Source organism: Egretta garzetta, unplaced genomic scaffold, assembly GCF_000687185.1.
Source record: "Egretta garzetta isolate BGI_Z169 unplaced genomic scaffold, ASM68718v1 scaffold149, whole genome shotgun sequence".
In the NCBI taxonomy this organism is placed as follows: Eukaryota; Metazoa; Chordata; class Aves; order Pelecaniformes; family Ardeidae; genus Egretta; species Egretta garzetta.
The window spans coordinates 501,156-513,694 of NW_009269998.1; the positions used below are offsets into that span (position 1 = coordinate 501,156).

Below are 12,539 nucleotides of genomic sequence, written 5' to 3' on the forward strand. Positions count from 1 at the left end.
CAGTGGATTCCTTTTCCCTGAACTTTCCCGGTTTCCCTTGAGCTCATGTGAACTTTTAGCAGCTAAAGCATCCTTTGTCAAGCAGCGCACAGCTTACAGTCAGCCAAAATACCATCTGTGTTCAAATTTGGCTCCTACTGCATCGTATGGTCCTCCCCCTGCCTAGTCTTTGCTCGGGAAGCAGCAGTGAGCCCTCTAACCCTACCTACCCTCTCTGCATTCCACATGACTCTGCAGCCTCACCGCATCCACCTCAGTCATCTCCTTCCCAGACAGAAGAGCCCGGCATACTGCATTGCTCCCCAAGCAGAAGACATTACCATCATAGGCTTCACAACTCTCTCTTCTTTGAAAGGGATTGGGTTGTTGCACATGCCCCGCAACTCGAAAATTAATGGGATATCTAAGCTTCTTAGTCCAAAGCCCCAGATGATATCGGTAATAGCTTGCGTGTGTTAGGTGTTCTTCAGTGGGTAAGGCTTTGAGCTCATTTCTGTGCAGCTCTGAGTTTCACAGAGACATTTGCTTAAACGTTAGATGCGTACTTTGTTAGTGAGAACGTGCAGATTTCTGTGTGGCTGCACGGGAAACCTGAGCGTTGTGAGGAAAGTGTATGGAGCCACAGGCTGAACAAGAAACCCTCCAAATATATGGGGTTTTTTTCCCAGAAATGTATTTTTTGCCGAAAGGTAGACATCACTTGGCTAAGTCTTTAGCTTGTGTTAGTAACATTCGTGCTTCACCTGTGCCAGCGACTGGTTCTGTAGCCTTCAGCAGTTCATTCCCTTCCCTGTCTCTCTCATTCCTTCTATAATGTTGGCTTATTACCTGGCTGCCTTTCTTGCTTGCGTTGATACTTACGTGATTTGTGGAAGTTGTAATTGTTATAAATGCCATTTTTAATCAACTGGTTTGTGACATGACAAGTCCCTATGCAGATAGTATGCAGTCTCCGGCATTATTTCCAGTCTTTCCGAGATAACTCTTCTAGTTAATAAATATCAGAAATTCTTTTCGTTGCACATTCCTCAGATACCAAAGTGGCTAATTCAGGAGTGCAAACAAATGGTTATTTATTTTAAGTTTGGAAACAATGTTGGTACAAGTGCACGTGCATTTTCAGCATTCTTTTTAATTTTTAAAACAGGGCATCTTTTGCTATTTAGAACGAAACACAGAATCTCTCTTCAACGTATTGGCAAAATTCATACTGCCCTCACCAGCGCAGGAGCTGCTCTGTGAATGTCGTTCTTAAGGGACAGAAAGAAACTTGGAAAACCCTTTTCCACTTCGTGTCTCCATTTCCTGTCTGTGAATGGGAATGATGGAGCGTGTTACAAAGATAGGTCTGCCCGGGTCTGAAATAGGCAGCGACGGACGGAAGAGAGAGAAGGAGCTTGACCTGAGGCCACCGGCCCTACACCGGTGTCCCGGGGAGGCGGTGGCAGCCCCCTTCCAGCACTCCCCGGGGAAAGGGACGGCCTCAGGATAAATGAATGTTGGCACAGAAAGCATTTTTTCCTATTTAGGAATGACACGAACTTGCTTGTTTAAACAGATTTTTATGCAGACACTCTCCGTGTTTCTGTAGAGTTCAGCGGAGTCTTTGATTTTTCTTAAGAGTAGGCAATAAATCCACGGTCTTTATACTTTTTCCATCTATGGATATGTTTGCTGCTATGCAAGTACAATATTTACAGGATGTCGCTGTTCACTTCTACTCTGTTTTTGCTTACTATCAGAGAAAAAAAATAATCCTTTGTCATACATAGAATAAATAATATCCACAATAAAGAGACAAGGGATCTTCACATTGCATTTTTCTTTCTCTGTAATATTTTAAGATAATGGCAATAAAGCTTCGCTACACTGCAGCGTGCTACAGAAATTGCTATGGGGTAAAACTGGACTCTGCAGAAATAAATTTTCTCTGCCTTCATATCTAAAGCTGTTTTATTTTTTGTAACATAAGTGAGAAAAACCAGATTTTTGAAGAGGAAATGTTTTGCCGTCAGCTGGTATAATTCACTTTCAGCAAAGCAGTTGGGTTTTTTTTTCCACTTCCAGGTGAAGCAGAAAGCATCAGAAATAAATTTTCTCTGCTTTCATATCTAAAGCTATTTTATTTTTTGTAACATAAGTGAGAAGAACCAGATTTCTGAAGAGGAAATGTTTTGCCGTCAGCCGGTATAATTCACTTTCAGCAAAGCAGTTGGTTTTTTTTTTTCCACTTCCAGGTGAAGCAGAAAGCATTCTAAGCACCAAGTACATCTTGTGGTGTATAAATTCCTTCAGAACAGTAATCCCTTGCACACTGTGGTTCTTACTGGCCATACCAGGTGTAACCAATGCTTTGTGGCACAACTCACCCTCTAATATTCTGAGTAAAGGGAAGCTACTCCTACGACTCGCTGGCTCAGTTCAGCGTACAGCTCAGGTATCTCGAGCACTGGTTTTCGTAGCTGATATTTCGGATGCGGTTTCAGAACCTTGCTGAGGAGTTTCATAAATGGGGCGTGTATGTCAAGTTCCACACCACAAGTGCTAAAATAATCCAGCCCATGACCGAACGGTCCTCCCCACCGCTCTCGGCAAGTTGCCACATGGAGAAACCCTGTAAAATTCTCAATACCTCAAAAAAGTGTGAGTGCCCCTTCTGTCTGTTGAAATGTTGGGGGTTTTTTTTGTGGCCTAACACTCATTGGTCTACTCCAGGATCCTCTCGCTGCTCTTTTCCAGTTGTTGTCACATCTGGTTTTCTCTTTCACAAAAAAGTTTATTTTATGGCTGTAGTCATAAGCTTGAGTATCAGTGGTATATGAATACTTTGAAAAGGCCATGTGTAAAAGCTTTTTAATCATCAGCTTTTAAATGAGTCGGTAACTACCTACCTTGATTGTTCCGCTGATGTAGTCGGCCAGCGGTTTTGGAGATGGATTCATGGAAAATAAGCAAGTTTGGGTAGTGTGACTCCAGGTAGGTAAGGGATTTGTGGTAATAGCCGCATATTCATTAACAAAAATTAGGGTAGAGAACTTAGGTGTTTTTAAATAAATGGGAGAAAGGTGGGTTCAGAAATGTATTTAGTCACTATTCTAGCATTTTCTAATGGTGGAAATTACGTAGAAAAAACAATCTGAAGTTAAAAGCATAGTTATTGTAGTCACTTAAAATAAAATTGCTATATTATGCAAAATAACTCTTCATCCTCGTAAAGCCGGTATTTCCAAGTAGAGTTTAAGGCTTTGTATTTTGCTGAAGTAAAATCTAGATGATCAGTCTTTCCTCTCTCACTGCCTTATTATCTGCTCTCATTCCAGCACGCGTACACAACCACAGCCTTAAACGGGACAAATTTTTGTACGTCGGCAAAGGATGCTGTCTTTATTTTGGCGAAGAATTCTGCCAAGCTTGCATCCATTAGCTGCTTTGGAGATTTTATCCTGTTTCTAGGAAAGGTAAGAGTAAGAAAAGTACTGCTCTGTAAGAATGAAGTGAAAAGTCAGGGTCTGAGTCTCCTTCCTTGTACCTAAAGTAAAACAGGTTTATTTTTGTTAGTCTCAGTGTTGTTAATGCTGTACAATGAGTTTGGGAGAGAAGATAGAGTGACAACTACGTGATGCCAGCAGCGGTGTAGCTACCTCCCTGATGAGATGGGCTGTTAAAAAATTGGCTGCAGTGTAGTTGCCTTAGGGTTTGGGGGGGTTGGGTTTTTCTACGTGATTAATGAGGCTGCATTTCTCTCTCGCTGCCCTTTACAGGTGTTTGTTGTGTGTTTTACGGTTTTTGGAGGATTGATGGCGTTTAACTACCATCGGGAATTGCAAGCTTGGGTAGTGCCTCTTTTGCTGGTTGGATTTTTTGCCTACCTGATGTCCCACAGCTTTCTGTCCGTGTTTGAAGTGACAGCAGATGCCATGTTCCTTTGCTTTGCTATTGATATGGAAACAAATGATGGCTCGGCAGAGAAAATTGGGTTTGTTCAGCCTCGAGCAAAGGAAGCTCAGAAGGGATCTCATCACCATGTACCAGTACCTAAGGGGTAGCTACAAGGAAGATGGAGACTCCCTTTTTACAAGGAGTCACATGGAGAGGACAAGGGGGAATGGACACAAGTTGCTCTTGGGGAGATTCCGATTGGGCACGAGAGGGAAATTTTTCACCATGAGAACAGTCACCCATTGGAATAATCTCCCCAGGAGAGGGGCTGACTCCACCACGTTGGACACTTTCAAGACTCAGCTGGACAGGGTGCTGGGCCATCTTGTCTAGACTGTGCTCTTGCCTCGACAGGTTGGACCAGATGATCCTTGAGGTCCCTTCCAACCTGGGATTCTATGATTCTATGATATGTGAATTTATAAATCAAACTAAATGGCTCCCTCTGGCTCTTGTGTGCTAGCTATGATCTGCTAGTTTTAGATCAAACCCTGTAAATCATGGCTGACTTTAGGCATCATTAGATAGATATTCAATATTTTGTTGGCAATTAAAAAAATACAAATAACTAAATGAGGCTAGCTGCCGAGACCGATCCATGGGGTGCCTTGAGATTAGATGTTTATATTTGCTGTGACTTACTGTACAGCGATGAGCAGAAGTAAGTAACACGGAGCTTCTCGTTGCCAGCAGCCGGCCAGGTATCCATCCACATCCCATGGATGCTGTAGGGCTGAGCAAAATTCACGCAAACACGAGCTGCTCTGCTTCATACCTATGCAGAGTCTTTGGCCAGAATACCGTCTTCTCTCACTTGATTGAATTCTTCTGCCTCTGGACTGATTGTTCCGTGTCTTTGCCCTCATAATTACTGTATTGTATTACAAGCATTTCCACGGAGTATCATTATGTAGCTAATAGTGATGGTGAGCTTTAGCTAATAGCAGTATCTGAAGCAGTTGAATGTATATATATGCCATCCCTTTCATATTAGGAGAATATTTGAAGATGCAGATGTTTTTTTCCTTTTCATGCTATTTTTGCCAGTTCTGTCTTCATAAACTGTACGACAAAGAAAATCTTAGTGATTAATGAAAAACAAACCCAGCAGCCAGAATAGCTCATATGATATGAATCTTCTGGATGGATTTCTTCAGGACAGTGTCAGAAGAACTGTTCTGGGTTGTTTTGGTTTTTTTTTTAATACTGCTGTTAGATTCCTTGTAATGTTCATAGAGTTTTGTTGAAAACAAAAAGGCAGCCTAAAGATAGGCTTAACCCTTTGTGCAGGAGAAAGCAGACAGATATTCTTTGGCTTTAATTCAGAACAGTACTTAAGCACATGTCCCAAATAGGAATATGTTACTGAATGGAAAACTCTGAAGCCTTGACCTCTGTTCTTCTCCCTCTGTTTTGCCAAATGCTAAAATACTCCTTAAGCCAATTCTCCATCATGAAACAAAGAGAGGCTTTCCTTTCTCCACTTCCAGACTTTGTGATAGTTTCCCTGGGCTTAATTCCTTGTAATTAGCCATGCCCTAGGGCCTTGGGTGAAGAGAGGACTTCCCCCAGGGGGAAGGAGTCTTCCAGCAGGGCAGGCTGTGTAACCTTGTATGGAAAAATTGGGGTCAGCACATCCAAACTCCTCCTCATTTCAAGATCAATAGTTGAGTTCACTCATGTAGCCAAGAACTCGGAGTTTCCCAATGGGTGAAGGAATTTGACTCGGGACATCTGTGTTACGGTTGGGTTGCAAGCATCAGGGGGTGGACGGGAGGCCTTGGGACAGCATGTGGCAGCGGGTGGAGAGCTGGGTGAGGGACTGCAGACAGCCACAGTGCTCATTCCTGTTGTGGGAGGTGGAAGAGAGATTCTCCATTCATCCTCCTCAGTTGCATTCATCACCCTCGCTGCCTCTGCGGAGTCCCTCCTGGTATCACCCAGTGTCATCCCGCTAGGAACCGGCTACAGCTTCTTAGCCCCGGGGCTGATTATCTCCTTTTACCAGGTATTTCTGTTTACGTAATGGTTTGCATTCCCAAATGACCTCACCCTGTTTTTTGCTTGTAGACCTTCGTGAGTCAGAGTAACAAATTAACTGAAGGGCAAAACCATGGAAGGCGGAGACCTTTCCAGGACAATGAGGACGGGACAGAGCTCCAGCCTATGGTGAGACCGGAGTGTGGGATATGTATTTATCTGCCGGCTGATGTGTTTGCCTTTATGTCCCAAGAAGAACAGATGCAGGCTGTCGGGCATCTCCTGGTGTCTCGCAGCAACCAACATGCTTCACCCCGTATCCCTTTTCCTTCTGTTGCTTTCCCTCCTCAGGAAACCCTCTGCTGGTGCAAAATGGGCGCATCAAGTATTTGTCTTCATCCTTCTTCCCATTCCCCAGTCTGCCCAGCAGAGGAAGATTAGAAGATGGCAGGGGGGTGGGAGATAAGTCCTGTTCAGATAGTCCCTTCCATGTCTGCTGTAAGGAAGTCGGACGAGCGGTCGGCTGCTTGATTTCACGCCGGAACTGCTGACGTTCCAGAGCTGTAAGATCAGAGCTTAGAGGCATTCCCTCTCCACCCCCCACCCCCCCTTTTTCTTTCTTTCTTCTCTATCAGTCTGTGTATTTATTGACTCTGTTCTATGCTGGGGTAAAAAAGCTGAGGTGCCAGAAAGGAGTGTTCCCGCACACCCGGGCGTGGGAAAGTCCCGAGAGCAAGCGCTGGGTAACTGACATCTGAAAAAATACGGCAATTTGCCCGACTGGAGAAGCTGCTCCAGCAAGTTCAGAACCTGGGCTGACTTTCCCCCAGCAATGGGGGGGGGGGAAAGCCGGGGCTGCCAGAGGAAGGTTCTGCAGCAACAGCTCCTCTGGCACCTACTCCTGGTGGACGCTGCTCCTGGTGTCGCGTGGCCTCCCGGCTGCTTCTTGCACGGGTGTTCACAGATGCTGGTGATTTTTCTTGCTCTGCTTTCAAGAGGTACCAGGCTCTGGCAAAGGCTCGTGCAGCATCCTGCTACAGGCAGTTGCGCTACAGAGCGCCGCTTCCGTTTATTGCTACAGCGAGGGACGGTTGATTTATTTGTTTATTGTTTGGGTCTGTTACTGAATTCTTCAGTAATTTTTTGCCAAGCACGGATACCGGGGCAGGGGGTGGGGTATTCCCTGCGAGAGGCTGGTGGATTTGAGAGACAAAAGAACCTTAATTATTTTCCCAGTTTACCCTTACGACGTTTAAATGCAGTAACAGGACTGGTGCTACATATTATTTAACTCTTTTTTTTTTTTTTTTTTTTCTCTTTGTAGACCTGAATGTGAAGTGCACCAGGAGGTATGAAGGCAGATCCGCAATAGCAAAACCAGCCATAGAAAAAAGGTTGCCAATACCCCAGGATGAAGTATTAGTTCTCTAAATCTCTGTTATACCTTCTGCACTGGTAAAATGACAATGTTTGTAAGAATAATCTATTTTGTGTGTCAGCACATCTGATTTTTATTAATAGACTTGTCATGATGGCCTGAACACTGTTAATAAATGAACTCCTTGCAGATTTCCATGTTGTCAGACTAAAAATATTAAGTCGACGAGGTCATGGAGCCGTCCTTTTTAGCTTTTTGGTGTGTCAGCTAACGTGGGGTTTTTTCCTGCTTCTCTGGGAACACTGGGCCCATCATCCCCAGATCAGTAAATGCAGAAACGTTTGTCGAGGAGGCGCTCTGAGGTGTTTCCCCATACATTCTGTACATGGGAGCAGCCAGTGCAACTGATTAAGGACCTTAATCGTCCAGCCGAGCTCGCTGATGGAAATGACCATTGACAGAAATTCTCTCTAGTCAAGATAATTAAAGCTTATGAGGTAGGTGTCTTTAATTAGACACTTTTGGGAATGGTTTTTACAAGTTAGTATCATAAACTGTCCACTGGCTCCTCTCCAAAGGGCAGATGAGGAACAGTCCTGTTTTTGTAAATAAAAATAAACCACCACCTTCCCTTTGCAATTGAAAAGACAAAGGGAGCGGAAAAAATTGTATCTGGGCTTAAAGCTTGACAAAGAAGCAGCAGATGAGCAGGGGCTGGAGAGAAATGAGATAAAAGGATGTTATAAATAATACTTTATAGAAATCTTAGCCGTAACATGGATGTGAAATATAAAATATCATGGAGGAATGTAGCTAGCAGAGTCAGAAGAGGGACACAAGAAGTGTAGACACTTCTAAAGAAAATAACCTGGTAACAGTCTACTGGCATTTTCTTGTGGGCAGTTCCGAGGTTTAAGCTCTGTACCCGGACCCTGGTTGTAATACATTTCCACGTGCTCCCCCTCCTTCTGAGTAGGGGGAGTTTTAGGTTTTACTCAGTGGCACATGACTTTATTCTCTTTGTTCAAACGCTCCTTTAACCTTTCGTTTGAGGAGAGGTTTGAGGTGAGTGACTCGTAAGCTGCCGTAATTAATAGGTTGATAAGCCTCCGATTAGGCACAGCTTAGAAGCGATGTACAGAAAAGCTCCCTGATGGCCTGAATGACGAATGTGTCAGCTAAACACTGTATTTGAGACTAGTTATCTGCTAGGGAATGCCAAGAAATACTTGCTTTTTATTCTTCATTGAATTAACTTTTGGTCTACTTTAATACGAGCCACTTCAAGAAGTTGGGGAATACAGGGTAGATGATGAAAAAGAGAAAGAAATAGATTAATTACTTTCTGCCTGGCAGGTGAAGCTGATCGTCTGCTGGCTGCGACTCGCCACCTCTCATTATTTAAAACTACGCTTGGGCGCTGCTGGGGCTCGGCTTGCGGATGCTGCGGGAAGCGAAACTCGTGCTGAGCGAGCGACGGCTCGCTAACCGTGAGAAAGCGTGCGGATACGGTACTTACAGAGGGGCAAAACTTCTCCTCTGCCACAGGCCCCAGTAAGATTGCTTCCAAGTTTTTTCTCTCTTTGTAGACCTGAATGTGAAGTGCACCAGGAGGTATGAAGGCAGATCCGCAATAGCAAAAACAGCCATAGAAAAAAGGTTGCCAATACCCCAGGATGAAGTATTAGTTCTCTAAATCTCTGTTATACCTTCTGCACTGGTAAAATGACAATGTTTGTAAGAATAATCTATTTTGTGTGTCAGCACATCTGATTTTTATTAATAGACTTGTCATGATGGCCTGAACACTGTTAATAAATGAACTCCTTGCAGATTTCCATGTTGTCAGACTAAAAATATTAAGTCGACGAGGTCATGGAGCCGTCCTTTTTAGCTTTTTGGTGTGTCAGCTAACGTGGGGTTTTTTCCTGCTTCTCTGGGAACACTGGGCCCATCATCCCCAGATCAGTAAATGCAGAAACGTTTGTCGAGGAGGCGCTCTGAGGTGTTTCCCCATACATTCTGTACATGGGAGCAGCCAGTGCAACTGATTAAGGACCTTAATCGTCCAGCCGAGCTCGCTGATGGAAATGACCATTGACAGAAATTCTCTCTAGTCAAGATAATTAAAGCTTATGAGGTAGGTGTCTTTAATTAGACACTTTTGGGAATGGTTTTTACAAGTTAGTATCATAAACTGTCCACTGGCTCCTCTCCAAAGGGCAGATGAGGAACAGTCCTGTTTTTGTAAATAAAAATAAACCACCACCTTCCCTTTGCAATTGAAAAGACAAAGGGAGCGGAAAAAATTGTATCTGGGCTTAAAGCTTGACAAAGAAGCAGCAGATGAGCAGGGGCTGGAGAGAAATGAGATAAAAGGATGTTATAAATAATACTTTATAGAAATCTTAGCCGTAACATGGATGTGAAATATAAAATATCATGGAGGAATGTAGCTAGCAGAGTCAGAAGAGGGACACAAGAAGTGTAGACACTTCTAAAGAAAATAACCTGGTAACAGTCTACTGGCATTTTCTTGTGGGCAGTTCCGAGGTTTAAGCTCTGTACCCGGACCCTGGTTGTAATACATTTCCACGTGCTCCCCCTCCTTCTGAGTAGGGGGAGTTTTAGGTTTTACTCAGTGGCACATGACTTTATTCTCTTTGTTCAAACGCTCCTTTAACCTTTCGTTTGAGGAGAGGTTTGAGGTGAGTGACTCGTAAGCTGCCGTAATTAATAGGTTGATAAGCCTCCGATTAGGCACAGCTTAGAAGCGATGTACAGAAAAGCTCCCTGATGGCCTGAATGACGAATGTGTCAGCTAAACACTGTATTTGAGACTAGTTATCTGCTAGGGAATGCCAAGAAATACTTGCTTTTTATTCTTCATTGAATTAACTTTTGGTCTACTTTAATACGAGCCACTTCAAGAAGTTGGGGAATACAGGGTAGATGATGAAAAAGAGAAAGAAATAGATTAATTACTTTCTGCCTGGCAGGTGAAGCTGATCGTCTGCTGGCTGCGACTCGCCACCTCTCATTATTTAAAACTACGCTTGGGCGCTGCTGGGGCTCGGCTTGCGGATGCTGCGGGAAGCGAAACTCGTGCTGAGCGAGCGACGGCTCGCTAACCGTGAGAAAGCGTGCGGATACGGTACTTACAGAGGGGCAAAACTTCTCCTCTGCCACAGGCCCCAGTAAGATTGCTTCCAAGCAGCAGCGTCTCCACAACGTAAAACTGATGGTTACCAACTTACAAAGCGTGGTAGGTTCGCTTGGAAGTTATAAAAATCAGTTCTTACACTTTTTTTTCCCTCCTGTTTCCGTCTGATTCTCGCACTGCATGTTTTGGCCCTTGATGCAGAACCTCTTGGGTGAAAGAAAGGGAAATTTTTATACAAGTATGTCCTCGTTTTCAGGCAATCCCAGCGGTCCCTTCCAACCTCAACGATTCCGTTTGTTGCAACGATGATGCAGGGTCATTGCCTTCACTGCAGCTCCTGGCTGGAGACAGGACTTTTAGACACTTACTATGAAGTTTGGTTTGCTTTTTAAAGAAGGAAAGTACTGAAAAAGCCCAATTAAGCTGTATTTGAGTGCGTTTCATTTAAGCAATGCTGTACTACCTATAGTCCAGAAATTAAAACTGTGACAGTATGTTTTGAGAGTCCTGTATATTTTTAGAGTTCTGAACATATAGCCTTTCAATTAAACTTGCAAAGCATAGCTTTACAGCTTTCAGGTGCAACACGGGACCTCCCAATCTTGCCTGCATCCCACCAGCAATTGTGTCAACCACCTCCGGCTGTAGCATTCCCCTGGGGCCAGAGTCCTCACCTGAGCTAGAGGGGCTAAAGCAGCCCTACAGAGCCTGACGCTATTTAGGGCTCGTTTCCCATTGCCGTCCTCCCGGCAGGGTTTTGTAGTCAGGCTGGAAGTCGGTGGTGAGGTTGGCTGTAGGCACAGCTCGTGTCAAGACGTAGTCAAGTCAGTATGTAGTCCAAGTTCAGGTCCTGATGCTTGTCCAAGCCACCTCGGGTATTTCAACGCCTGCCCTGCAAAGCCCGATTACCATGTGGACTCTTCTTTCCTGCAGCTACAGAAGATGAGATTCAGAGGAATAGAAGGTACTTTTATAACTACGTTCCTTAAAAATAGGAGATGGGGACCGCTGGTGTCTGTATACCAGGAAATGGCCAAGTATTACAGCTTAGTGTTTTGAGCAAAGCAAGTTTGCCTTTGGTCTTGCTTGGTGTCTACTTCAAACTCTCACTTAATTCAGTTATGATTCCACTGGGTACCTCTGTGGATGGAAGAAAACAGGCGTACTGAGAACAGCTCACGTGTTGTTTTGCTTCCTCTGCTCATGTACATACAGAGTAAGTGTGTGCAAGCAGCTTGAAGCGTAAGTTTTGGATTCAGAAAGAGTGGGAGGGCATGGTTCAGGCTTTTAAAAAGCAGCCCTGCTTTCACCCAAAACAGCAACAAGGCTTGTGTGGTTGACGATAGCACTGCTTTTCTGCGTTCAATACAATAGTTCTAAATTGCTAAATGCTATTACTTTGAAGGGGGGAAATAGTGTAGTTCAGGAAGAGCAGACATCTTGGTAAAAAGCCTCTTGCCTCATCTGCAGGTCCTTTCAAATTTAAATTCTGTGAAATAAATAAATAAGCTTAAAACTGCTTCAACAAATAGGTCAGCTGAAAGTCAGACCACGGCATCACGCCCAAAGATAACAGAAACTAATGGAGCAAAGCACAAACAGTTCCTAGTAAAGGATTCTCCTCTCAAGACCAGTCCAGAACTTGCAAGTATGAAGCATTTTGTATGTTCCTGTAAATAAGTTTAATCTGCAGGAATCACTTTTGAAATACCTTTCATTTTTTTACAACAGTTAGGATCAGCCCCAGTGGCCCCCCCCCGGATAGCCTGCTCTTCTTTAATCCTGTTCTAAACAGCCCAGGTAAATTAGTAGAGCCTGCCTGCGCTCGGTTTTCCATTTAGGCATCAAGCTCTGCTATCAGTCACTGAAGAACTCGGATCGCAGACCAGCGGGCACAAAGATGGGGATCTCTCTTTGCGCACACTAAAGCAGGGGAGCCTCGAGGTCTCGCAGCGATGGTGTGAAGGCTGGAGGCTGAAGCAGAGGCAGCGTTAAATACGTGCAGCTCCTCGCTTGCTTCAGCCACCACCAAGGATCTTGGGCCGTAACCTCGCAGCCGCGCAGAGGGGAAGTGAACGC

At 44.3% G+C, this 12,539-nt stretch overlaps 1 protein-coding gene across 1 annotated transcript in view; it reads left to right on the forward strand.

The window, feature by feature from the left end:
* Nucleotides 1–8,785, forward strand: part of SLC44A3 (solute carrier family 44 member 3) — a 49,151-nt gene extending 40,366 nt beyond the window's left edge. The window contains exons 15-20 of the mRNA XM_009647523.2: nucleotides 3,321–3,458; nucleotides 3,762–3,985; nucleotides 5,625–5,637; nucleotides 6,010–6,108; nucleotides 6,555–6,662; nucleotides 8,654–8,785. Of these exons, the coding sequence (XP_009645818.2) occupies nucleotides 3,321–3,458; nucleotides 3,762–3,985; nucleotides 5,625–5,637; nucleotides 6,010–6,108; nucleotides 6,555–6,662; nucleotides 8,654–8,785 (714 nt within the window). The remainder of the gene's footprint in view (nucleotides 1–3,320; nucleotides 3,459–3,761; nucleotides 3,986–5,624; nucleotides 5,638–6,009; nucleotides 6,109–6,554; nucleotides 6,663–8,653) is intronic.
* The last annotated feature ends 3,754 nt before the right edge of the window (nucleotides 8,786–12,539 follow it).